Here is a 27610-nt window from a genome sequence, read left to right as displayed (position 1 = left end):
TCCCGCGGCCGGCGCTCGACGCGCGCTGCCTGGCGCCGCCCGGGCCGCCGCCGCCATGGCCACGGAGGACGAGATCATCCGCATCGCCAAGAAGATGGACAAGATGGTGCAGAAGAAGAACGCGGTGAGCGCCGGGACGGGACGGGGCGGGAGGCGGGTCGGTGGCGGCGCCGCGGGCCCCGGCGCGGCTCCGGCCGGCGCCGCGCTCCCTCCTTCCCGCGGGCGCGGGGCCTGTCCCTTCCCGCCGCCGCGCTGCCCGGCGGCCTCGGCGCTTCCCTCGGCGCTTCCCTCGGCGCTTCCCGCGCCGCCCCGCGGGGCCGCGGCGCCTCCCCCGGCCCCGCCTGAGGAGGGGGCACGGCAGCCGGTCCTGCTCCCCGCGGGGCGGCCCCGCCGCCCGCGCCGCAGCGCCTTGGGCCGGGAGGAGGTTCCCGCCCGGGCACCGGCCCTGGCTGGGAGCGGCTGCGCGCTCGCTTCCTGCTGGCTGGAACCGCGGTGCTGGCCTTGGCGGGGAAGGGAAACCTGTCACCCCCTGGAACCCTGCGGAGATGGCCCCTGTGCGTGGGGTGTTGCCGATTATAGGCGTGAGAGCTGGAGTTTTGGGTGGGATGTAAAAACTCAGATGTGAGTGAAGAGCCCAAACCCAGCTGCGGCAGGGCCAGAGTTGAGTGGGTAAACTTCACAAAGAATAATGTAAGCCTTTTTTCTTCTTCTTCTTCTTTATTTTTTTTTCTTTTTAACCTGCAACACTTCTAATTGTGTTTATTAATCTGGAGAATAACTCGTGCCTCAGAACGGATGAAGAATGTAGTTAGGCAGGATTCAGGTGGCTTAGCTCAAGTGTTATTGTCATGTATGCCCTTCATAAAGAACTGAGGTAACATATGGTGGTTATACGGTGCCTGCAAACACATCAAAGTAAGTAAAATCAGAGTGTAGAGCATCATCCAGATAACTGATTCTGGTTATACATAAAATAGCATGAAAGTAAGTTGTCAGCTCTGTTTACTATTTCTTTGTCAGGTGGGCACATTGTTATTCTCTGGAAATTTGTGCTTGTATATGGGCTTGTTGTTCTTCCTGCAAGAAACTATTATATACATAATATTAAAAGGTTTTTTCCTAAATGTAATGATAGTGCATTAAAAGCTTAGTAACAGTAATAGTTGAGAACTCAACACTGCAATTCTACTTTATGGAAGTAATTTTGTCATTGCTTAACACTGGAGAGTATAAAGAGCATTATTAATAATATTTGCATATTTATGGAAATACTGACTGTATTAAACCAAGGAGATTTGTTTAGTTCAGAATACAAACAAATTCATTGTAAGTACACACAAGCCATGCTTCAATCTGTGATGTTCCATAATATGGCATGGTTTAACTGATATATTTGAACTCTCAAATGATACATTGTGGCAGCAAGACCCTTGTCTAGAAGAAAGAATGTTTTATGACTGGCATTTATTAATTCCATTATTTTTCCCTCTTTATTTTTATTTCTGTTCTCCATGCATTTAAGCACAAAAGCATTTGCTGTCTCACTTTCTTTAAAACTGAAGTAGTGGCTCTTTCCTACAAGGTGTTGAGAGGGTGAAGGCTTACTGCCTGAAATGCTTTAATATCATGGTCACGGGACTGATAAAGGGCAGCCAGCTCCATTTTATTTGTAAAACTTCTGATAACAGAAAGAAAATGACCTCTCACAGGCAGCATGAAAATGACTGTTGTTCCTGGGGAGCACCATACCAGGGATGCTGCAGGTGACCACAGGGTATTTCTCTGTGATCTGAGAGGCTTAGGAGTTTGGATGAAATTCCTAACAGCAGCTGGGAACATATATTCACATTCTAGCATGTGTAACATGATTAACTTTCAGAGCGCTGTGGTGACTCTGGGCTCAGCGTAGGTGTGAGGTGGCTGGGCACAGCTGGCACAGAGCTGGAGCTGGCTGGAGCCAGAGCTGGAGCTTGGTGTTCGCCTCTGTCCAGCCGTAAGAGCAGGGAGCGGGAGCGAGGGAGCACCAGAGGCACTGGGCTTTAGTGCTGTGTGTGAACCCGGCTCCTTCAGTCAGGCTCCTTGCTGCACAGAGCGGCTCCTTTGTTGGGCTGATGTTTTCTCAATGAGCTGCGCCGTGGCCAGGAGTGGGGATCTGACGCTTTGTCCAAAGCACGTGTGTGTGGCATGATAAAAACCCTTAGCGGCATCATCAAAGGAGAGGATGTGCTTTAGTATTCCAACCAGGAGATGTCTCTGTGTTTTTCTAAGTCTTTGTCATTTACAAGGTATTTCTTTATTGCACAACGTGATTTCCTACCTAATTCTGCCCTGTAGTTAAAATGCTAACTTTAGTAAAATTATTAAGGTCGTCTCTATGAAGAGGTACTTTATTCTCTCACAAAGATGAAGGAGAATTGATAAATGCATTCTTACACAAGTACCCACTGAATGATGATACTCTTGACAGCCCCTTGTGTTCCTTTCTCCATTTCTACTCATCAAGAACAGGTATTTGGTCTGTGTCTTTGAATGAGAATGATTTGATGAGACACATTAATAATAAAAGAAAGAAAAAAAAGCTTTGATACTTGCTCTCTCTGAAGCTGTCAAGAGTCAGATGACAAGAAATGTTTGTCTCTCATACAGAAGGTGACTCTGGCTTGTGGCAAAGCACTCTGTGACATGTCTTTTGATGAGTTAAAAGGGCAGGCCATGCAGACACTCTTTCTGAGTCAGACTCTTGGTGTGATTTGCCTTGACTAAGGATTTAATTGTAGCTGTGCACATTTCATAACTATTTTAGTGAAATGATATCTTTCACTAGAAATATATCAAAATATATCAATATATTTCACAAAAATATATCATAACGCACAGTGCATTAAATATTAAATCATTATTTTCTCCTTCTTTTGTTTTGAAGGAGGAAGTAATGATTTAGCATTTAATGCACTGTGCCATATGCATTTCTGCCATTGTTTCAAATTGAAATAGATACCACTCCTCCTTCAGAATTGTGATTGGATTAAAACCTGTAGTACCTTCCTTTGAGCTTCTGTTGTATGTAAGTACACCTTTCTTTCATTAAGCTGCTTAATGAATAGCTATTAAAACTAAGGCTGCACCCATGGATAAAAAAAAACAAGAATGCTTGAGTAAATTTAGAGAAGAAAATAAAATTGTCTGTGTTATAAAATGTATACTCCTTTAAGTAGAACAAAATTATGACTGGATAGTTCTGCTGTCTTCAAAAATGTGCTTCATTTTCTATTGCCTGAAGCTCAGCTTTTAAAACATGACTATAGAATAGCATTCTGTGCTGTTGTGGTCTGACCAACTGAAAGAAGCGGAGAGGATAATCTACTGAGTCTGAATCTACTGATTTCTGTTAAGTGACAAGGTAAATTGAAAGCCAACCAGCTTAGGAGAATGGGACATAGCCTTTCATTTTCTATAAAATTATAGAAATGCCTTTAAAAGAGGGTTTATAACAATGGTCTTAATGATTGGGGGGTTTTTTGAACACAGAGGTCTTACATTAGGAGAAAAGTAATTACAAGTTATGCTGTGCAACTTCCACACTAGTTTTGAGATACAGAGAGCATTTTACTTTATGCTAAGAGAAGTGATTATGCAAAGCTATTTAGTTTAAAACCAATTCAAATTAAATTTTAAAGCATCTAATTAATGGTGCACATATTGGTTATAATTGGTTAGAGAAGTGAAGTCTTAGAAAGGATTAGTGCATTATCAATTTTGGTAATTTGGTACAGAAACCGGCATAAAATATAGATAACATTTGTTAAACTGCTGGTTTTTGGTTGGATTTGGCTTTTTTGTTTTTTGTTTGTGGGGGTTTTGGTGGTTTTTTTTTTTTTTTTTGTTCTTGTTTGTTTGTGGGATTTTTGTTTGCTTGGTTTTTTGTTTGTTTTCTGTTTTTGGTTTTTTTTTTTTAATTTGTTGCATGTCAACCTGCTATGTATCAAGTTGCTAGTATTGGAAAACATTTACTCTGGGAATAATAAATTTGTTTTCACACGTGCAGTTAGGAAGGGATATACCAGGCAAAGGAATTTTGACTGGGCTGTATTTCTAAGATGAGATGAAGAGAATGCTACTTTGCATTACAGTGATACTTTCATATTGAATTTGCAGACTATAATCAGCTGTGTTAATTTTAAAATTACATGCTGTGTACAGTGTGCTAATGACTTAATTAGTTTGGAGGTAAGTTTTATTGGATTATATTTTTTGAAATGGCACATTGACTTGTGTCATGAGTTTTGTTTTGGCTAAGAAAATGTTCTTGAATTTGATTTTGTTTTATAGTAGTGAAGATAATTAATTTGCTTTATTTGAATCTGTGTTTGCCCAGAAGAAACCACGCTTATGGCTGTTGAGAGAAAGATATGGTTTAGCATGCCAACTCAATTTAGCACCTGAAAACATTGTGACATTTCTCAGTCTTGCATCATTGCTGCTAAAATTCTGTGGTTAAGACTGGAGAAGTTTTGTATAACATGAATAAAAGTTAAATGGAACTTTTACTATCATAGGAAAATACTAAAACTTTAGCTTTATATGTTAATTGAATTTATGTGAGGTGGGATTTGGTGAAATGTTTGGGTTTGGAGGTTTCTTTGGTCAGAAGTGTTTGAAAAACAAAGGTTGTAGCCAACATTTAAAGGTGTCCAAAGCTGAGGGTTTTTAAATGTGACACCGAAGTTCCACTTCCATCTTTCTGAACCTCCTGGTGACTATTTATCTTTAGTGGTTAAAGTGTAAGACTGCAGTTGCAGCAGAATATTTTAAGTTTCCTTGCAACAGGTGTTATAGTAGAAGTTGATTAGGGAGAATTTGAAAAGCAAGCAAAATGCAAAATAAAATAGGATGAGTTAAGAGGTAAGGAAAGAAGAGTGAATTAAATTCCACAGATTTGCAAATGGAAATTTTGTGGGATTTATTTCCAAACCTTATGAATTAAAAAAAAAAAAAAAAAGAAAAAGAAAAAAAGAAAAGGTAATGAACTGAGCCTGAGTGAACTGAAGGACCTCTTGGATGCCAGGTAGTTGTTGCCTCCCTTCTGTTCATAGCTTCCAGGTTCAGCACCACGTGCACTTGAATAACAGCCAACTCATCTCAGCCTTTGGGAGGTTTGTGTGGGCTGACAGCCCATGTGCACAGTCAGAAGTGGGTGGTGCAGAGCTTTGCTGAAGTAGAGTTGGTAAATCATCAAGGTTGGAGAGGTTAAAGAGAATTACAGAGCTCACATTTATGCAAACTTTTTAAAGTAAGGCCTGTATTGCTAAAGAATGAATTGTTAAAGTAGCTGGCTATAGACTTTGTTAACATCTAATAGTGCAATCTCTGAACTTGAATCATCTATCTAGAGAGCTGCTTACACAGAAGTAGTAAGAAAAACCCACGATGTGAGGCTTTACCACATCACCACAAATACAGTTAGGAATGATGTCTGTGTATGTTTTTATATATATGTGCATTATTGATGGACTGGGCAGAGCTTCTCAGCTCAAAGTTCTTGTGCTAAAACTGATGTGGTTGTTCTGAACTGAAAATTGCTGCTGTTGTCTGGATTGTTTCTGATGCTGTTAAGCAAAGCACCCTTGAAGATGTGTATTGGTTAAGTAGTAATTGACAGAATGCTTTGATTGTCATTTGAGTTACATGGGGTAAAACTCCCCTAGTCTTGAGTGAATACTTTGATTTCCAAGTTAAGGCCTGTTAACGTTTAGAGTTTGTGAAGTGGACCATTCCTTATTCTAGTTCTGTGGATAAATTGAGTACTCCTGGTTTGAACCCAGTGTGTGACCCTGAAGGCAGACAAGATTATATTATTGATATTTTATTTGGAGTTCCTGATTGCTACTAAGTTGACTTTTTTATTTTCTTTCTTTTTTTTAGGCTGGAGCCCTTGATTTGTTGAAGGAGCTTAAGAATATTCCCATGACCCTTGAGTTACTACAGGTATGATTTTCTTGTTGTTGTTGTTGTGTTGCAAATGTTAACTCCCTAATGAAGAAAGTGGAGCCAGAAGATTTGAAAGGGGGTTACCCTATTTAAATAGATTCCTAAATTCAAAGTTCTTGGAAGCATCAGTTTTTCTACATGGTAATCTAGCCTCACTTCACCTAATGTAGCACACTTATCTTAATTATTTTCTTCCAGTAGCAAACTCTTAAAGCTTATCTTTCTGATTAAGTTGTGAGTTGTAAATTTTGTCATGGACAAGGGAGAAGAGCTGCTTACAAGTTTATCAGACATGGAATCTTACCAGACATTTTCACTCTAACACAAGTGAGTGTGTTTCCTTCCTCTTGAAGGAGAATGCACCTGATTATATCTGGTACCATCTTTTCTTATGTAGGTAGTTCTGGTTTTGCCTTGTAAGTGAGGAGAAGCATAGTTGATACATTTTAGGCAAGTTGTATTTGACACACACTCCATGTTTCCCCTCCCTTGTTCTGAGTAATGTATTTCTTAAGGTAATTATACTCCTCTTTTACTCTCCTGGGCTGGAGTGTTGGAGGGGTACAATCTAGCCCAGTTGTATGGATACTCTCACTAATGTTACTTAGATTTACATCTTTAACAATATTTTATATATTATTATATGTAAATTCTTTCAAAAAATAAACTTGGTCATCTTTACTTACATGTCAAGTTTCAGAGCTTTTCATGTAATTCATCAGTGAGCAACTTTTGTTCCAAACTAGCCAGACATTCCCTATCTGAGAAAATTTTACAATTTCAGTTAAATCCGAGACCTGATTTGCTGTAGTAGCCACTTAAATTGTAGGAGAGTGAAAAGTAACTTTTTTCTACGGGGGAATTAATGGTCACAGATAAAAAAATAGCTTTAAGGTTCAAATTTTAAAGGTGTCAGAAGCAATAACATTTTTGATTCATGCATCTTATATACTTGCAGGATGTACTTAGTAAGTTATTACTAATACTATTTCTGACAGAAAATGGGATTTTTAGGGTGTCACTTTTATGCATGAATACTGGAACAACTCTGATGCTTTGTCTCCTGTGTTCAACTTTCTTCTTTAGAAAGAAAACAAACTCAAAACCCGTCTGGTTAACCTGATTTTTTGGAATTTCTTTGTGCAGGTCCTAATGCAAATTATATCTTGCATTAAGTATAATAACATTGTTTTGCCTTTGGAGTTAAAAATTTCTGTGCAATAGCTCTGGAATTTCAAGTACTTTGGGATACTCTTGCATAGTGCATTGCCTGTACCTTAGTTAGGAAGCTTTTCATAAATATCTGTTGCTGTATTCAAAACAGTTCCCCTGCATAAGATTGCATTTAGCAACATATTTGGGCTCAAATTTACTTTTTTTTTTTTTCCTTGAGGGTTTGCTAAAATATTAAGTCTGACATAAACTTTCTCTGTTGGCCTCCCAAATTTGCTTAAGCAATGGTGGGCTTGGAGCGAGAGCTGAAATGCGCAGAAATCGTACTCACTGCTCTGGTGGTGGATCATGAGTGTGCCAGTGTCAGGAAGGGTGATGATCATGAGATAGTGGAGGCACTATCTTCCTCTGTGCAGATCAAGACTTCTGACAATTGTGTTTGAATTGATGAAATGAAGAATAAAAGTGAAAAGTGTGCTTCCATACCCATTTTTAAGAAACTTTGAAAGCTGGCTACATCGAGAAAAGCTCTGCTAGCTCTGTTATTCCTGTGTAATAAGAGAAGTGATGATTTTTTGTGTAATACCACTGCTACCTCAGCCTGAAATAATGAGGTCCTCTGATGAGTTTCACAGGTATGTGCAGTAGGAAGGTGCCTGTTAGTAGTCTGGACTTGTAGTGGTGTCTTTTGTCTTTCTTGCCACATTTATTTTCACAGAAAGCTGAAGTGATTACAGGCAATAATACCACTGTGTCACATCTGATGAGTTTTATGTAAGCGAGCTGATCCTTGCTCAGCTAGGCAGGGAGCCAGTAGGCTTCCTCTCACAGTTTATCCAGTGGTCTGACTTGCAAATCTGTTTAGCAGCTTCAGAGCATTAAAGGCATCGTGTCCCTGGTGCTAATTGTGGTTAGTGCAGAGCTAAATAGTGAGTGACACAGTCAGGCTTTATTTTCACAAACAAGTTTTACAGGAAGTTACACACACCTGTGCAGAACTAGGCTGTGATGTGCAGCCCTTGTTAATGGCTTTAGGACAGTTCACTGGCAAGAAACCCAGGGGTGGTTATTCTTCAGTGGTTGGTTTGGCTCTGCTTTGGTCTGAGTGCTCAGCACTTCTCTATCCTCACACACAGTTTAAAGTTGGAGGCATGTCTGCTTCCTTTGGTGGTTGCTCTCCCTCCCCATCTGTGTTCCTTAAACTTTTGCATTTGTTCTGGTTTAGAGAGCACCGGCTGCCCCCGTGTGCTCTGCTTTGTGTTCGGTCATAGGTTACTTGTGCTCAATACTGCTTGCACCTACTGAGGGCTGCTGGCCAAAGCTTCAGTGCTTCAGGGTGAGAACAGCTGTCTTAGCTGTCTTTGACTGTCTTTACTCTGAAAGCAGATGAAAAGTGCTCTAGAATTTAAAGTGGGGAAGAATGAAAATACTGGAGTTTTGCACTTAACAGTGGCAACATACAGGACGACTAAGGAAATTTCAAATACTGTCAGCTGGTTTTGGTTTGTCCCTAAAACATAGTAATTTTGAGAATATAACACTGATCTTTTGTGACTATCTGTGCCAGTTAGAAGGCAGATAAATTAGTAGAACATTGCTTCCTCTCTTCAGGTAGACCCAATCCAATGCTCTATAAAAGCAAACAAATGAGTTGTTTTTATGTGTTGCTTTAAGAAAGCTGGCAGTTCAGAAAGGTCCCTCTTGTGTGATCAGAAGAAGAAATTTTTCTGGTTAGTTCTGAGTTTGACTTGAATTTTTGGATTTTACTTAACTAAGTCTGTAAGTTGGTGTGTTTTCCCTTCGTTGATGAGCATAGGCTGTCGTTGTGCCCAGCTATTAATGGAGGGTTGGGTTTTTTAGTAGATACATTTTTCTCATCCAGATGTGGTGTTTTATGGATTTTCAAGGACATGTTATTTTTTTACTGTCTGAACATATTGTTGAGATTTAAGTGTTCAAAATATCAAGAAAATGGGCAGTACCATTAATGTGGGTGAGCAGTCCATCTTGGAGCATTTTAGTTACAGGTGAGTAACTCTTTGTTTTCTTTCATTCAAAATGCATGTTTAGAGCTGATGCTTAGGCCTGAGGTTATTTAATGTGTTTCCTTGGCTGACATAGCTATGGATTATTTCAGTATGTTTCCAGTCATTTAGCACATCCATGGTGCCTCAAAAAGTGTTGTTTGTGTTGTAAGAAGTAATTTACAGGAACAAATAATTTCCATTTTTAGCAAGCCACAAAGATTTAAATTTTCCTTTTAAGAAGAAGGAAGTTAATGATGACCTACTGCAAAAGTGAGTAGAGTAACTTATATTTAGTGAGTCCTGTAAATGGCAATGCAACAAAACTGAGCATCTTAACAGCAAATAAAAAAAAATTAGTTATCAGTCAGAATACAAAAAGATAAGAATTTAACAATATAAATAAGGATTTTATTATCTCCTCTTGTGAAGCTAAAAAGGTGGAAATTTTCTGCTTGTTACCTGTGCTCATTAGCCATAAATCTTCTAAAATGTTACTGTTGAGCTATATTTATGCCCTTATCTTCTGAGTCTTGAAAGGCGTGAGTTGTAACTTACTCTCATGTTCGCTCTGTAGGTGGCAGTAGTGGCAAAGGCTTAAAGCTTGTCACCGTCCTGGCCTTTTCAGAAATCTAGGATAGCTCATTCTTTAAAATCTTAAACATAGAGAGTACTGCTTCTGTCTAAAGTCAGAACTCTCTGTGCTAATGATTCTAATCGATCTCAATATCACCAACATTTTTAGGTACCTAAACCATGCTTGCTCCCAGCTGGGTATTACAGCTTTTTACACAGCCACTAAATGGGAATTCTGAGAGTGTGATGTCAGTCAAGAAGTCAGCAAGCTTCTTATAGTGCTGAAATATAACTACAGTCCTTAACCCTTGTGCCCACAATAACTGTCCACCCCTCCTCAAATTTTTGTGATGAAGACAGATGGTAATACTGTTGTATTTCTTTTTAAAATGTCCATGTTATTGAAATATTTTTTCTAAAGGCTTGCAGTATTTTATCCTGAGAATCACAAGAAAAAAGGAAACAAACCTACCACAAGAGAAAAAGAGAAAAGATACTGCAAAAATTAATGTCAAAGTACAAATTTATATATATTTATTTGTTAAATTGTTTTCCTGTCACTTGTGAAAATGTATATTTCCATTTCTTTTGCAGTCTACCAGAATTGGAATGTCAGTTAATGCAATACGCAAGCAAAGCACAGATGAAGAGGTTACATCTTTAGCAAAATCTCTTATCAAGTCTTGGAAGAAGCTGTTAGGTATGGCAACAGAAACATCCCTGTTCTTGCATGTTTTAACTCTGTGCAGCCTTGGTGCTCATCATTGGCACTGCCTTGCTTTAGACATATTTGTGCTTTTGTGTGAATGTTGAAACTTCCTGTGCTGGTGTAATTGGTTTTTTAGTCTTTGACTGTCTCCAAGCCATTACTGTGAGAGTGTGTGCAGAGAAACAGTTAATGTATTTTATTGGGGCTGGCAGGCAGCAGGAAATCAGCTTCTCTGATGTGATTAATTTCTGAAGTCTCATTGCCTGCAGTTGAGCTGGAGTGCCTGTACTGAGCACTAACAAACTTCTTGACTGTTTTCTTCATCAAATATAACAAGTACTCTGAAGAACTGGTGCAAAATCTCATGTGAGGGTGTGGAGGCTTTGATGTTTGGTTATGAAGAGAAAAAGACATTAAAATGTTAAAATCTCATAGAACTTACAGGTAGTGAGGAACAGAGCTGCACTTTCTAAAACTAAAACCTTAATGATGTTAAACAGCTTACTAATTAGCAACATAACACTTTTTGTTTAATTTCCCTTAAAGCAATTAATAAGCTTAAAACCTTTCTGTTAGGGTTTTATTCAAGGGTATTTGGTAGTACTTAATATATCTGAAAACACTTAAATCTCAGAATATGTGCAGATATTTTTTTTCATACACTGTGGTGCACTCTGTTTTGTTTCTTTGTACGTAAACTTAAGTAAATTAAGATTTTTTAAGCTTAAAATTTTAAAATAGAAAAGAATTTATTTAATGATTTAAATATTTACCATTCTGTCTGGAAAAATATGCCAAATACCAGGAGAGTGTAATTCCCCTACCATTTGAACTCAGCTTCATTTTTATCAGTTGTGAAGTGTTTTATCAGATACATTATTACTGTCTTGTAAATGATATAGAAAATACTCTGACTTTCTAGAAATGGACAACTTGTCAGAACCTTAAACTTTGATGCTCTAGTAAGAAAAAACAGTCTCTACAGCAAACTTTTTAAAGCTACCTTAAAGACTTTTAACTTACCTAATAATAATGTTAGTTTTAGTAGTTAAAATTAGATAATACTATACATGCTTATAAAACACCTTAAAATTCATTATGACCTTAATAATAAAAATAAATGCATATACAGGATCTTAGTGTAGGATCTGATCAGAGATAACTGGTAAATAGTGAAAGTAACACACTTTTTATTTTTAAAATTAAATCTGGAAGTCCAGCTTTATTAAATCAGTATATAAAAGTAGTAAGGTATATAAGCAGAGAAATTGACTTGTATATTAGCATCAGTTACTCTAAAGACTTCTAAAAGTAGCTGCTGGATTGAGTGATTTAGCTCTCAATTATTAAAAGTTGTTAGTCTAAGTTTTAAAAACAAAACCCTATCAGTATTTGGTGAAAGTTTTTTTTTTTTCTTGAAAGTTCAAATTTTTAGAACTGCCACTTAGCTTAGACAGCATAGTAGAGGAGATACTCTCATTTCCAGCAGAATTCTCACTGGGATTGTGCTCAGATGCTGCTCTCCTAGGGGAGGGGGAGATCTGCCTGATTATTGCTGTCGTTTGACCTAAGGATTTGCCATTTTTTTGTTGAGACACTAAAAATAATTGTCTCATTTTTTTGATGCTTGAGTTCCTTAAGTCAGTCAAAATTGTCTTAATACATTGTGACTTAAAGTTTACTGGTGTTCAAACATTGTGAAACTTGGGGAGTGTCACTCCTGCCTGGAGGGTTTCCATGCTGGAGCAGTCTGGGTAAGGATGTGATGCCTGAAAGTCACAGCAGGTCAGTCTGGGTGTAGGCTGCTGTGCAAAGGAGAGCTCCTGACTTCCCTTCTGCCTCTTTGCTCCCTCCTGTGTTACAACTAGTGCTGGAGTGGCTCTCCAGAAGACCAGAGCTGGGAACTGACCACTTGGAAACTAATTGTTTTGTTCATTTCTTCAGGCTTGAAATTTCAACTATGACTTTTTGGTCCAGTCTGTTTGCCGTTGCTGTTTCCTGCACAGGGATTGTAGCGGTAACAAACAGCTGGGGCAAGTGGACCTTCCCCTTTTGTAGCTTACTAGATTCAGATTGTTTTAACACAGTTGGGAGACTCTAACTAAGGCATTTTGCATGAGGTGAAGTCAAACATGTGAGGAGCTGGAAAGCAAATAAGAAATATTTGGCATTTATCAGAGCTGAGTATTTCTTGAGGCAGTGGGTATGTGACCTTTATTCATAAGGTAATTTTTGTTACACAGCAGATATTATTATGTGTCATTATTGTGCCAGTTCTAGTATAATTGTGGTAATACACTTACTACATAAAATCAAGTGAATCCTGAAAATACAACACTGCTTACATTCAAAACTTCGGTAGTTAATTTTTCCTTGATTGTAATGTAGATCTTATAATAAAGCATAGTAAGGCAAATGTTTTGCCTTTTTTATCACTGCTCACTACTCATTAGAACATAAAGTTTCATAACTGTGAAAGATAGGGTATAAGTATGGGTGGGAATCTTACAAAGTACTCTTATTCTGTTTTATCATTAGTTTTGACTTTCTTGGAAGAATGCGCAATACCGTATGTTGAGCTGCTTGAGAAATCAGTTTCGATTCTGCTGTTTATAGTGCATGTAAAATGGTATGGAGCAAAGATGGCAGCAGAAGCGGACAGCTGTTAATCCTACCAAGCATTGTACTCAGAGCTCTGAAGTCTTTGTGAGTTATTTTTATAAATGACATTTTGAATTTAGGCAAGAATTGTTCACTGTTCAGGCTGCATGTAATGTTTCATAGTTCAACGCTATCAGAATTTAGTTTTTAGGAATGCATGGGATACATGAGTACAAATCAAAGTGAGTTGTGAATCACCAGATCTTTGTGGCTTGACTTGAGCCTTCCCAGATTTTTATCTCCAAGCGTTTTTTGGAGGGTTCAGAAGCTGTGCAGCAGAGGGCTTGTGACCATCTGAAGTGACTCACTGGGTGAGCCACAGTGCAAGGTCCCTTTCAGATACTTTCTGAAAGTTAAACTATACTGCAGAGATGGTGACAATTTGCATAAGGAGCTAAATTCAGCTCTCAGAATAAAATGCTGCTCAGTTATAACATGGGATTTACCAATAATGATTGTTTTGCCAAGTAGCTGAATATACAGAGAGTATGCTGTGCAGATAATGAATCTATGCACACTGAATATACAGAGTATGCTGTGCAGATAATGAATCTATTCACACTCATTTAGGTTGTCAGGAATGTTTCTTATGTTAGAAAAGCAACAAAAATTCCTTAAGGAGTATAACCCTCATATAAATAATTACTTGCTGAAATGAAGAGTATACAGTGAAAAAGAATGTCTAGTCATGTAGGTAAAATTTCCTTCAGTAACTTTATATACTGAACTGAAAATGCAGAAGCATGGCACAATATTCTTAACATCAGGTGATAATCTGTTGCCAGTATTGAAAACTTAAAGGGAGGCCACAAACATTTTGAAATGCCTGTTTCAAAGAAGGGCATGCCTGAATAATTTTATTTTAAAAGAGTGTTTAAGTGTTAATAACACCAATCAGGCATCACGGAAGTATTTTACTAAGATTACTTTGCTCACAAAATCCTTTGTTATTTCAAACCTGGATTTGATTCTCCTGGAGCCAGCAGGTGCAGTCTAGGACTATTTTACAGGTATGTTAATGCTGTCATAAGTGTTGTTCAAGGACATCTCAAAGCCTACTGGCTTTGTTCAAAAAAAAAAAAAAGCTCCTGGCAAAGCAAGTTAAATTAGAGTCTAATAGCATTTACAAATATTATTTACTTTTGATAAGAGTATGTGTCTTTATAAGACATCAAGCAGAATCAAGTGCAAAAACAATTCCAATAGTTTCATTTTCATATCGATTATAAGAAATCACCTCTTGTGAATTGTATATTTGGAACTGTTCATGTACTGTTAGTAGGTCTGTAATTTGTTAAGCTAATAAATGGAGAGATAACCACACACAATGCATTATAGAAGAAAAACACATAGTGAATATGTCCATGTGTCATGGTCTTTTGACACTGATGATAAAAAAATCTTTAGCAAACAGTTCATAATTTTGTTGTTTATTTATGGACTTCTGGATATTCCTCCTTCCAGAGCTACTACTGAAAAGAGACTTTTACTGATCTTATCTTCATGCCTTACTACGTCTTGTAGAGGAATTGCTGACAAGTGTAGCTGCTTGTGCATCTCAAGACTATTTGGTCAGAATCTGGAAAATGGAGCCTAAATAATTATTGCATGTCAAGGTCATTGTTGAATTAATAATTATGTAATATGGTACCTGTTCTCTTATCTCTTTCTTTTCACTTATTTAAACTGAATTCTCAGAAAAATTTCCAAGTTCTGGTAGTGATTCCTGAGTAGGCAACACACAATATCCCACTAAATGAAATTTTCATGTGCTTCCAGGTAATAACTAGCCTCCTTTCATTAATGTTTCTGGGGAAATTTTTTACTTTAATATTTTTCTTAATCTGAAGTTAGATTTATAAATGAATAACATTTCATCTTTATATTTTCTGTTTTTTTCTTTTTACTAGCAAATGTCTAGTGTTCGCTCGTAACATAGTTAAAAAAATCTAGGAGAAAGCTATTAATGGCTTCTAACATTCAGATTAATTATGTTATCTGGCTGTATCTTTAAAATTTCTGGTTTGATAGCACAAACACTGGTATGTCTTATTTGACCCTGGAGAGATTTTTCACTGGAGAAGCTTCAGATATCTTTCAAATTAATTACAAGTCCCAGGTAGAAACTGCAGTGCCTTTGTTAAACTTTGAATGTCTTATTCCAATGACTAATAGTCTATTCTTGTTACTACCATGTTCTTTGTATTTTAAAGAAGAAGTATTAATATAAATTAGCTTCTCTTATAAAAAACCAAAGCTTTGAGATTTTTTATGGGTGCCTGAAGATGCAGTAGCTAAAACTGCGAAGTTACATTTTTCAGTCCTAAAATTAGTGGCAATTCCCACTTGTTTCTGAAGACAAATTTGGTAAGTTTGAATAGCTGTATGGAGTTGCAAAAAGGAACTGCACAACTTGTAGTTCGTAGTGTATAAATATGTATAATGTTCTGTAGACTTCCTGAGGTGAATCGCATTGGAATTTTTAAAGACATTTCACAGAAGGGCCATTTTTTTCCACCTTACTTTGTTAAAGTTCCTGTGGTTGTTCATAGTTCCCATTAGATGTCATCCTTCCTCTATATTAGAGTCTGGTCATTGAATGTAAAATAAGCTAATTAGTAGGGACTTTTAATTTGTCAGGGATAATTTTTCTATCCCCAGAGGATAGATTAAATGCTGCCTAGCAGGCTGTTAAATGCACTCTGTTCTTTTGTCAATACAGTATTTCAGTAAAACAAGATATCCTCATCACTGTGTGAGTTTAAAGATGGACAGCATCTCTTCTAGTGCTTTCCAATGTATGAGCCATAAAGTGACTTAAACACTTAGGATAATATTAACTTTATTTTCAGCTTTTTGAAACTAGATTAAGCAAAAACTCTTAAGTGATTAAAGAAGCTCCAGTTTTGAAGACATACTTTCTAAAGATGTCCAGTTTCAGCTGCTCAAGTCTGACCTGGATTTGAGACATCCTTGCATAGACTGCAGCTTAGGAGGAGCTGTGCTTTTATCTGTGTGCCTTGTGTGCATCCTGCCCTCCATAAGGGAAAGAAGCCATTGGGGTATTGGCAGGTGTTGGCAAGTGCCTGCCCTTGGGGAAATGGTGCTGGGCTAAATGGAAGTGTTTGATAAAAGAGATCTGGGTGCCAGCTATACAACTGTAGTGTGTGTGCATAGTAAGCAGGAGATACACAAGTCAGACCTGAATTTGACAACTTGTGTGCCAGAAAAAAAATGTGTGGGTAAATGGGCTGAAGCACAGCTCTTGCTTTGCAGGACTTGAGCTGTACTTCAAGATACCTGTTTGATCTACTGGTTTGTCTTAAAGCCTCTGACAAAAATGAACATGTACTTAAAATGTTATGAAGTTAAATAAGATTGTATGCATATTTGGAACATCTTTAAAGATTATATCATGTAATCAGTTGTTGCCATAGAGAAAGTGAGTATGCATGTTAAAAATGGGAGTTGTTTTCTTTCTCTTAGTGCACTTCAGTTGTCATAGCAGAGAATTCATGTGATCCATTCAGTTTATAGTCTTGTTTGCTTTCTTAGTGAAATTCTTTTTATAAACAGAAGTTGTTAAATTGGTCTCTTTATTAGGATTTTTTAAATAGCATTTTCAGCTTATTAAAGACGATCACCGAATGCATCATCTGTGTTTAATTATCTTTTTTTTCCTAAGTGAAATTTCTCACAGATTGAGTGCTACATTGCAAAGAATGGGTGAGCTCTTGAAGGCTGGAGAAATACTCTGGAGAAGTATCTGTGTGCATCTCCTTATAGGTGCAGCTGGAGACAGGATAGTAGATTGGTGCCTGGTCTGATCCAGTACTGCTGTCTCTGCTCTCCTTTTATGATGATTTTTTTTAACAAAGTGGTACTTCTTTGGATAAATTCCTTAACTCACAGGTTAAGGAAAGGATCAAAATCATGTTCAGTTTATTGTTCCTATAAAAATAAAGACAGTACAGTTATTTTCTGCACTATAAAAATCAAATTTAAAAGATTGATATTTGAAGAGACCCAGATTTGTGTTATGTACAACCAAGTTCCTCTGAGAAGCACAGGGATGGGGGTTCCTCTGGAAATATGGACACTTTTAGATGCTTAAACTTTGTTGGCAAGACTGCGCCTTAACAGATTTCCCTCCTTTTCTTGTCCTGTTTTTAATTAATTTTAAAGTTTGTAATATATGCTTATTCCAGTAATACAGTCTACGAATTTAGAAGTGTAATAGCAGCTTTATAAGGGCTGGGGAAAAGGAATTCACGAAATCTGTCAATCAGTCATGCCAATCTCACTAGGCTTCCTCTGTAGGCAGTAGAGAGCCACCCTTTCTAGAGAACAAATCAAAGCAGGCACTCAATTTAGCCACTCTGAAATCCTCTTTACAATGGAAGGGTGTATGCATTTTTGCTGTGCTGGAGTTAAATGTTGTGATTGCTCTTTTCTATAAAGACTTTTGTCCTTATTCTTTATAAAATTGTAGTGAAACATAATCTGTATAGGAATGGCAGATTCAAATATATTTAAATACTGAAGCAAGTAATTTAAGAGCTATCACAGAAAATACTATCTGTGTGTCCGGAAAACTCCTTTGAAAATATGAAAGTGACTTTATATTTTGCCAACTATGGTCTCTTCCACAATATAGTTAAAAAGAATGGCATGTATGTAGTAGGAACTTAATTATATAAAGCATGGAAGACAAATTCCAGAGACTTGATACAATACCTGGGAAGTTACTGTCTACCTAATGCAGGAATGTTGGAAAAAATGAATCATAAATGTCTATGTTTCCATCATGTCTTCGCTGCCAGTTTAAGCAGATGCTGGACTTGACTCAAAGCATCTGAAGTGTTGTCATGTTTTCCATTTCCTGCATTGGGAGGGTGTTGGGAAGTGGAAGGCTGTACTGCAAGAGAAGGTCAAAGCAGAGAGTGGGAGATGATAGCATTTCTAACTGATTCAGGAAAAATCATGATATTTTATTACTGCTTTAAATCAGTTACTGTTTCTGGGTAGAAGAGAGTTTCTCATGTTTTGTATTTCCAGATGGACCTTCAACTGATAAAGATTCTGAAGAAAAGAAGAAGGAGCCTGCATCTTCCTCACAAAACAGCCCTGATGCCAGAGAAGAAAGGTGCTTAATTCTCAATGGCTGTGCAGATAGTCTCACTCAGTATAAATTAACATTAAACTATTTGGTCTGAATCGGTAATGTTAGAGACAGCTGCCGTGTTCTTTTCTGAAAGATAGAGTTGTACAAGAAAAGTGTGTTGTTGGGGAAGTAAACTGTGCTACAGTAGACATGAAAAAAAAACCCAACAAGCACAGGTCAAGATGTGGCCAGACAAGTTTTGTTTATTCATCTGTTGGGTCTGTCAAATAGTCTGCCCTCTCTTGGTACTAGCACCCAGCTTTGAGAATTGTAAAACAACTTTCTCTGCTTTCTGGTAATTGCATATGCTTCTTTTGTGTGTTAGCTTTTAAATTTAATAAACATTCTGTACTTTTTTTGGTAAACACAGAGTATGTTACCAGAAAAAGAAGCCTGCATTAATGTCACTGCAGGAGCTAAAAAACATTTACAAAAGAGTATTTGCAAGCCCATTTCTTCTATACATTTCTGACTTCAGTGATCTCTTTTCAGAAGCCGTTTTAAAATTGAAGTTTAACCTCTAACTGTATGTCCAGATGGGAGATGAAAACTTGGTTTACAGTTTGCAAAACTACATAAATTGTGGGGGGTTTTTTGTGACCATGGCACCCCTTCAGTACAGTAAGCAGATTGAGTGCAAGGCATGCAGAGTGAATGTTGGTGTGATGTATCGTCACTGTTTCTTAAAGTAAAGGTCTGTGGGAGGAAAAAAGATTTCATGTTAATGTAAAGAACTGAGAATTAAAGCTTCTGTGCCATATAATGGAATGAAATACCTGCTGTGTCTCTATTGTGTGAAATACCCTAGTGAATAGTCTAAAGACACTTTAAAAATTGTACTGACTCTAGAGCTATAAATAACTTTTTTAAAAAGTGGCTTGTGTTCTTATTTTGGAATACCATCAAATGGATGTAGCAAAAGACCCATATTTTGCCCAGAAACAAAGTTATTTGAAGGGGGAAAAAACGAAAAAACATTAATATTGGTTTTCATTTTGCCTTTTTTTAGCAGTTCAAGTAGCAATTCCAGCAGCAGGAAGGAGGAGGGTAGTGCTCCCTCAAATTCTTTCATCCCTTCTTTTCCCCGGGCTCCAAGCACTTCAGACTCTGTACGAGTGAAATGTAGAGAAATGCTCTCTGCAGCTCTCAGAACAGGAGGTGAGCTTTGTAGACTATATTTTCAAGTTTAACTATTTCCTTCCTTTCTATTTCTGTCATTCCCACTCTACTTTTTCTCCTACCCTGTAGGGAAGAATAAACCCTGTTTGCATCCATTTGTGTGTGTAGACCCATAAACCAGTTCACCCAAGGTGCAAGTAATGAGTAATTTTCATGGCATGGGGATGCTTCAAAATGCATTTTTGTTGCTGCTAATTCATGACATTTTGTGGCTCAGTTCATCTGATACATTGCCAACAGGGGATCTTGTTTTAAGGAATGTTATTGCCTCCTTAATGCTTCATTTGAATCTTCTTGTAGAGGCTGCTATTTTTTTTGTCTCAGTCTTTTTGACGGAGAGGTGTGACTACATGCAAGGCTGCCTTACACCAGAAGTCCTGGGAACCTTCAGATTTTAGTTTTTGAAAGCTCTCTTTCTATTTTGATTTATTCTTGACATTTCATTAAGCTGGCTTGCAATAATAGAGTCTTGCATTGCTCTTAACCTCATGCCATTTGGGTATCTGTAAATTCCTTGACTGTTCTGGGATTTTTTCTTTTTATCTCTCATATACACTCAGGTGTCTTTAAACTGACAAATTAAGTTATTTGCTAGATAAGGAGCAAACTGAAAGCTGGACTTTTCAGAATTACCTGATTTTTTTCTGGTGCATCCTTATCTTTGTCAAAATTATGACCCAGCTCCTGTTTCTCTGTTCTTAGCTTAGTGTAACTTGGCCCAGTGTAAGTAGACTTCTGAATCATCTGTACTTACTCTCTTCACTCTTTTTTTCTTTCTTTTGATTCATAGAAATTCAGGTATAGACAATAAGCAAGGCTGACTAAAGACCATAGATTAGTTGTCAACTGGATATATAGTTCATGGACTTCTTTTGGGACCGGACAGTCACATACAGCATCTTAGTATTCATAATTCTATGTAGTCTTCATTTTAAATAGTTTTCCAGAAATCTTTTTTGCTGTGTTGCTTTCTACAGTGCATGTAAACTGATGATCCGTGAGTTTAAAAAATAAGTTTATTTTATTGTTTTATGACCTTTGGTATGAGGTCAAAGGATAAATGATGTTAGGGTTACTCACTGAAATATAACCATGTTGAAATGAGGCAAACATTATATGCAATTTGTTTTTAAGCTGTTTTGGAAAGGTAGATGTCTTTGTGGGGAAGCATTTTGGTCAGAAACAGTAAACAGTTATCTTGAGACATTTTAGTTCAAGTGTTTTACTGCCTTCAAGACTGCTGTGGTCTATTTCTTCTGATTTATGTCTTTTATGACACATCTCTGCTTTGCATTTAAAAAAATCTAATAAGATTGTTTGTTATTTAATTACCATGTTTCTAATGAAATCTTCCTCTTCCATGCATGCAAAACATCTATTTGCTTATTCTGGTATTGTATGGACCAAAACAATTGATTAAACACGATATAAAATGTTTCCATTTTATAATAGTTAGTTCTATGCACAGGCTGTGGAGATGGGAGAGATGCCAAGCCATTGGAATATTTTAGATTTTTCTGTGTAACAGTGGATTTGTTCCTATTTGTGCTTGCAACTAGGTACCAGAAGTTTTTTGGTTTTCAAAAGTTTTTGACTCTTTTAAACTTATTTTCTCCTTCTTTTGCTTACTTGTGTTCTTCCAAGTAATAAATTTTGAAAGGTTAAGTACATAGTGAATTAAAATTACGTATAGAACAAGAAGACTCACTGCAAGTGTTTTATAATTTGCTGAGTTTCAGTGTTCTGGAACTGTAGGAATCTCAAGGATATAGAGTCAGGTTGCTAATATTTTATCATTTGTTTTCCTCAGATGATTACATTGCTATTGGTGCTGATGAAGAAGAGCTGGGTTCTCAAATTGAAGAAGATATCCTTTGTTGTATATGTGTGCTCTAGAGTGGGAGTATTTGTGAAAAACACAGTAATTTTCAAATTAATTAACTTGATCTATATATTGAGTGTTTTTATATTTCATATAAAACAAAAGTGGTAACTGGGTTCAACACATCAGTACATAAATTTAGTGTTCAAAAAATCAGCCCAACCTAAATGATTTGCCTTAAAATATGTAGGAATGCATGTAGGTGAGTGTGTGTGGGTTCTTTTCAGCTCAATATGTTTTCCTTGTAGCAGCAATATTATATCTTACTGAAGCATTCTTACATAAAATGCTGGGCTCTTCTATGCTATTTTAAAATCTTTTCTTTTTAACAGTCTTAATCATTTTCTAGTGTCTTTGTTTAATTTTCTACAAGTTTATTTCTAAATGAATTCACGGTTCTCAAAAGGTGGTTCTGGTACCATTGTTTGAATCATTCCAGAACAGAGGTCTGGGCTTCTTTTTCTTAACAAAAAAATTTGTGTGAGCGACCTGTCATTGTTTGAATATTTTATTCAGAAATTAATTAATTCTCAGGATGAAATCAAGAAACTGGACATAAAGTTATGGGGGACTTTTCACAATTACAGTTGAGGTCCTGCTACCCAAAAATTCATATTTCACTGACCCTGTACTAAACTATGATTAGGCTTCTGAAGGTTGTGAATTCTGCTGTGTTGAACAGGAAAGTAGCTGTTGGTTGGGGTGGGGGAGGACTTTATGGACAGTGGAGAAGTGCATTGGTTTAGAGCTTGCCCCCCAGAATGAATCCTTTCTAATGCTCTGTTTTACTTGTTAATGTTTTACTCTATTTGACTTATCCATGTTTTGTTCCTTAAATCCAAAGCACCTATTTTTCAAGAATTAAAAAATACTGATATGAAATACAAAAATAGGGTACGAAGTAGGATAGCGAATCTCAAGGATGCAAAGAACCCTAACCTAAGGAAAAATGTATTATGTGGAAACATTCCTCCTGACAAATTTGCTAAAATGACAGCAGAGGTAAGTAAAGCACAGGTCTTGAAATATTCCCCTTTTGGGCTTACATCCTGGCCTGTATTTATTAAGCATAAAAGTAATTTGTGTAAGCTGGCATACTTCTGAACGACTGTGGCTTTTTTGTGGCTTGCAGAATCTGAATTACAGGGCTGGGTTGGGGTAGAGGGCATGAAAGTGTCTTTAAAAGTCAAAATAGATCTAAAAATTCAAATGAAAAATGAGATTTTATGGGAGAGAAAAATGAAAGCACATCTTGTTAAACATCTTTTTTCAGTTCTGTAGTTCTGCTTCTATGCGTTAGATTCTGCCCCCTCAAATGAAAATATAAAGGAGTGTCTTGGAGACTGAGAGAAATTAGTTGTGGTCAACTAATGAAAATTGTGACTTAACTTTATTCCAAAAGAAAGTTGTGCTGGGCTTTTTGGGTGGTTGATTTTTTTAACTATAGCTTCACATAAAGGTTAGGCCCAACAGAGGCTGGTGAAAGAATGTGTAAGAAAAGCAAGTTGTACCTTCAGTATGTATTTTGATTTTCTTTGTTCTACATATTTAGAACAAACTTATATTTTGTCCTGTCCAGTGCACATTCTTTGTTTGATTGATGTTTAGGATTGAAATGTCAAATGGCTAAAACCCACATAAGTGTTAAGATTACTTCTTAACAGTAGTGAAAGAGCATTGGTACAAGATTTTCATTCCACATCTACATGGAATGGTGAATAAAATTGTATTGAAGAAAAATGTAACAAATTGGTTTTGCTGTGCACACTTGATTACTAGACCTTGTGGAGATCTTCTGCACTAAAACTATTTTAAAGGAAAAAGAAAATGGGCAATTCTGAACTCTTTGCTTAATGTTTAGAAATGAAGTTAATATGATTTTTGGTGACATATGGTAAATTATGGCTCTACTGTATTTATCAGTACAAATATAGAAGTCAAAAAAAAGTAAATTTTTTCCTGTAATAAATGTTTCATAGGTCAATGAGATATTTATCCAAGGATCTAACCTAGCATCTTTTTTGCCTCTTTGGAGGACTTCTAAGTCTTATACCTTGCCTCACTTACATTTCTGAACTTCAGAAGTGCATTTGCATAGAAATGTTTCTAGATGCTTGATGTTGTACTTTTTTTTCCTATCTGTGTTAAAAAAGAGAACATTTTTAACTTCTTGTAACTTCTGTGCTGTGAAATAGCCCAGCTTAAGTCTTGTAAAATTAAAAATGTGTAGAATCACATTGCCCTTCAACAGAGTTGTTGTTCATGGATTCTAAATAAAAAATTGTATTGGCTTGCACAGTGGTAACTTGTTTTAAAGTTAAAACTCTCTAGTAAACTCTGTCTTGCTCTTTGTCATTTGTAGGAAATGGCAAGTGATGAGCTGAAGGAAATGCGCAAAAATCTGACCAAAGAAGCTATCAGAGAGCACCAGATGGCTAAAACAGGAGGTACCCAAACTGATCTGTTTACATGTGGCAAGTGCAAAAAGAAGAACTGTACATACACCCAGGTGCGTGGTTATTCTGACTCTTGGTTTTCCTTTTTCAAACCTTAAGTCCTATATAAAGATTGTCAGAGGAAAAAAAATGGAATTGCAAAATGAACTTCCAGCAAAATGTTGATAAATTACAAAATGTGAAGGTAGCTGGATCTACTTAGTTGTGCTTATGTAAAGCAAGTTTGTTATATTTATTTGCCAGAAACTTTATGTAGATCCAAGCTGAGTATCTGTATAGACTGAAACTTGAGTTTCTTTGCAATGCTGAATTCTTGATAATTCTCAATGCATCATATTCGTAAGGGTTTTATGTGGAGGAGAGATACTTAGAGGGACTAAGTAGCAGAAAATTATATGTATATATATGCACATGTATATTTATATGTGTATTTAATGTACCATTTGACTAACACAAGACCCTGATTTGCAGTCATTCCTACAGCCCCAGAAAGGGTGCTTTAATTGGCTTAACTGTGCTTCAGGGAATGTCATTTTCATCACAGCTGCATTTATATTTTGTACTGTTCATCGGATGCTTTAAATAGCAAGTTGGTTTTCAGTCATAAGACTTTTAAGCCTTTGCATTGGTAAATGTATGTGAAGCTGTACTGACCATTGTACTGTTAGTGCAGAATCTTCTCCTAGAAATACATGCACAGTTTCAGTGCAGAAATTGGTATTTTAGTGCTACTAAATCTCTTAAAATCCAAGTTTATCATGGCTTTATAGCGAGGCAAAAAGCCCAGTTTCAGTTGATACATAAAGTTAACTTGTATTTCTATGCAAATTTGTTTCCTTAATGTTAAACTTTGATTTAAACAGTTACATTGAACACACACTAACAAAAATTGAAGATACTAATTTTCCTTTTCCGCTCTGGCTCTTGCCTTTGCCAAAGGTTCAAACCCGCAGTGCTGATGAACCCATGACAACGTTTGTTGTCTGTAATGAATGTGGAAACAGATGGAAGGTAAGACTGTTAGACTGCTCTGCATATCTGATAGCAGGCAGCCAGCCTCTGTGCTCAATTTGGGTTTACAGTAAATGTGACAAACCACTTACTGTTGACTTTTGGTTACTTCTTAACCCATTAATGATATTACATCTTGAGATTGCAAAGTAGCTTTAAATTAGAAATGTATTTTTGACTGAAGGTATGAGATCTCTCTAGAAAGTTGGTGGCAAAGGGGGAGAGAAGACAGGACTTAGGCCTTGCAACATTTAGTTACAATACTGCTTTGCCGTGGGAAGTGGTGACAAGCTAGTCACCGTTTTCTCTTTCTTCACCCAAAGTTCTTTTAACTGGTTTTAAACCATGCTTTGGTGAGTGTAACAGGCCTTTTTTAGACCTTTTGTTGTTATTGTTTTTTCTGGTTTTTTGTTATTCTGAAAAGAGGAAGCAATAGAAAAGAGAGAAAGCTGCTGCTGTATTCCTGTGCCAGGGTAAGTGTAGGGCAGTGATAACTTAATTGAATCTTTTTTTTGAGTTTGCGAAACAGGAATTTATAAAGCTTCTGAGAAACATTGGTAGTTCAATAAAACAGAGAAAAACTGAAATGAAGGCTTGTAAAATTTACAGTTTAAGGTGTGATCACATGCCATAGGAAGCATGATAACCTCATTGTGTGATTTTTCTATGTTAAGAATGCTGCAGCTCTGCAGGGCCATGCCATGGTGTACGTTAAGATTTCCACATAAAAAAATATTTTATGTATCTTGGTTTACATAGCTTATTGATGAATATTGTTCATATATAGGCTCTGAGATATCTAAATAATATATATAAAGCTTAGAAATCATTTAATGGAATTGTTTGCAGTAACTGGATAAGTATATTTGTCCTTAAAACCTTATGTAAGCTTGCAGTTACAGAAGTGTCTGTATACAGATGCCTGAAGGAATGGTTAAAATATAAGTGCTTTAATTAGTAATTTCCATATCCTAAGTATGGTGTTGTATTTCTGTTTATTCTTGTAGAGGTTTAGAAGTAAGATGTATAAAGATCTCATGAAGCATTATTTTCTTTTGACAGTTCTGTTAGAAGAAGAAATTGTCAAGACATCTGGACCAGTATGAACGAGGATTTTGTAATTAGCTTTAAAAACTAGACTAAGCATTTAGCTTCCTGCAAATGAGAGGGTTTTTTGGTTTTTCTTTTCTTTTTATTTCAAAGCAGCATACATGCCTCAAGTTAGCCTTTGTTTTGACACAACCATCATTTCCTTAAATGCCTTCCTATAGCTGGTAGTCAGTAGGGTCAGGTTGCTCAATTGTATGGTGAATTTTAAAATATTTTTTCATTTTTATAAGTAAGTTGACATTAAACTTTTACCAGTTAAACATTTTGGTAATTGTCTTGTTTTTTTCTAACTATGTGAATAATGTACTGTATTTTTTGTGGTCTGAAATATACACGCTCCTCCTGTGTGTATTTTGCCTCTCCACATGTGCTTGGTTGTAAGAATGAAAATTGTTTCTCTCTGCTTTGTTCACTTTGCTTTGCAAGCAGAAAAAGTATATAAGTTCCTCATAACATTAAGCTCAGTTGTTAAATAATACACAATTTAATTAACTCTTTACTTTGTGTGCTCTTTGTGGACTAGGACTAAATTTGCAGTCATGGGATTTGAATATTTGTTAGTGGAAATGATGACCTCTTTTGCAATGGTTGGTTAAGCTTGTTTATGTAACCAGCTTTGATCAATGCAATATATTTTATTGCCCAAAGCATGTATTTTACCTTTTACCAGCAGGCATTATTTCTAAGAATGTCCTAAAATAGTGGTTAAATCTGAGTGTTCAGTCTTGCTTAATGTGCTTGACAACCAACTTGGGCTTAGACTTTGTAAATAAGCAAAGGCATTGTGTTGTAGGCTATCCTAATAACACCAGCTAAGCAATTCATTACATTAAACTGGCTGGGGAGATAATACTATACTCCCTTCATTTAAATGGCATTGATTTTGTTCATGAAATGATTTTTTGAAATGTAGGGTATCTGGTGTCCATCATAGACCTGCAAGTGGGAATAAATTATTAAAATTATGATCTTTTCCATATGAGAAATTATATAAATGCTGCATTTTTAGATTTTGCTTTTTAGCAGTGCATGTTTAGGATTATTTGCAAATGTGTTTTCAAGAAAAAACATGTCAACATCTTTAGAAGAGATTAAGTTCATTAAATCTAATTTTATATTACTTAATTTGTTAGAGTTTGGGGCTGAGGAGGTCTATTTTGGCATTGTATAAATTATCCATGAGGGAATGGGAAGAGTATGCGCAGCTCCTGGAAAATAAATTCCTTGAATGTAAAGGAAAACCAAGTTTTTCTATGTTGAATGTTTTTTGTGTGATAGTGGCAACTGTAACAAATGAGTTGGAAATAGTATGATGACACTTGAACTTTGGGAGACAAGAACTGTTTGGTTAATACTTGATACAGAAGCTTTTCCAGTCAGCTTATGCAAGGAAGTGTGGCTTTTCTGCTGAAGGATACAAATTATTAAAATAGAAGAAGTTTTGTTACAGACGATTTTTTTAAGCAGAAAATTGCTTAGCATTTAAATTTCTTGAATAGATTTTTATATATAAACATTGTAACTCAACTTATGCTAATGCTTTCTAGAAAATATTTTTTTCTACTAGCAGCATAGGTTAATTTTTAACCTGTATGTAGGTCCATTGGCAGGATTGCTTCCTAAGAGTTACTGAAAGATGTAATTTTTTTTTTCAAGTTGTTGAGGACAACAAACAAA

The 27610-nt window shown here is 36.6% G+C and overlaps 1 protein-coding gene across 2 annotated transcripts; it reads left to right on the top strand.

Annotated features, from left to right (window-relative positions):
* Window positions 1–19: 19 nt before the first annotated feature.
* On the top strand, window positions 20–27178 carry TCEA1 (transcription elongation factor A1). 2 transcript variants are annotated; one of them, XM_063168752.1, is made up of 10 exons: window positions 20–124; window positions 5923–5985; window positions 10356–10461; window positions 18190–18277; window positions 19305–19453; window positions 21285–21341; window positions 22204–22358; window positions 23719–23865; window positions 24752–24823; window positions 25886–27178. In XM_063168752.1, the coding sequence occupies exons 1-10, from the start codon at window positions 56–58 to the stop codon at window positions 25892–25894; spliced, it is 915 nt and encodes a 304-aa protein (XP_063024822.1). In that variant the 5' UTR covers window positions 20–55; the 3' UTR covers window positions 25895–27178. The 2 variants fall into 2 exon arrangements, with proteins under 2 accessions (XP_063024822.1, XP_063024832.1); XM_063168762.1 differs by lacking the exon at window positions 20–124 and adding an exon at window positions 568–690.
* The last annotated feature ends 432 nt before the right edge of the window (window positions 27179–27610 follow it).

Source organism: Melospiza melodia, chromosome 1 (assembly GCF_035770615.1).
Source record: "Melospiza melodia melodia isolate bMelMel2 chromosome 1, bMelMel2.pri, whole genome shotgun sequence".
Lineage (NCBI taxonomy): Eukaryota > Metazoa > Chordata > Aves > Passeriformes > Passerellidae > Melospiza > Melospiza melodia.
The sequence above is the reverse complement of the archived record's forward strand: the minus strand, read 5'-3'. Positions and strand labels throughout refer to the sequence as shown.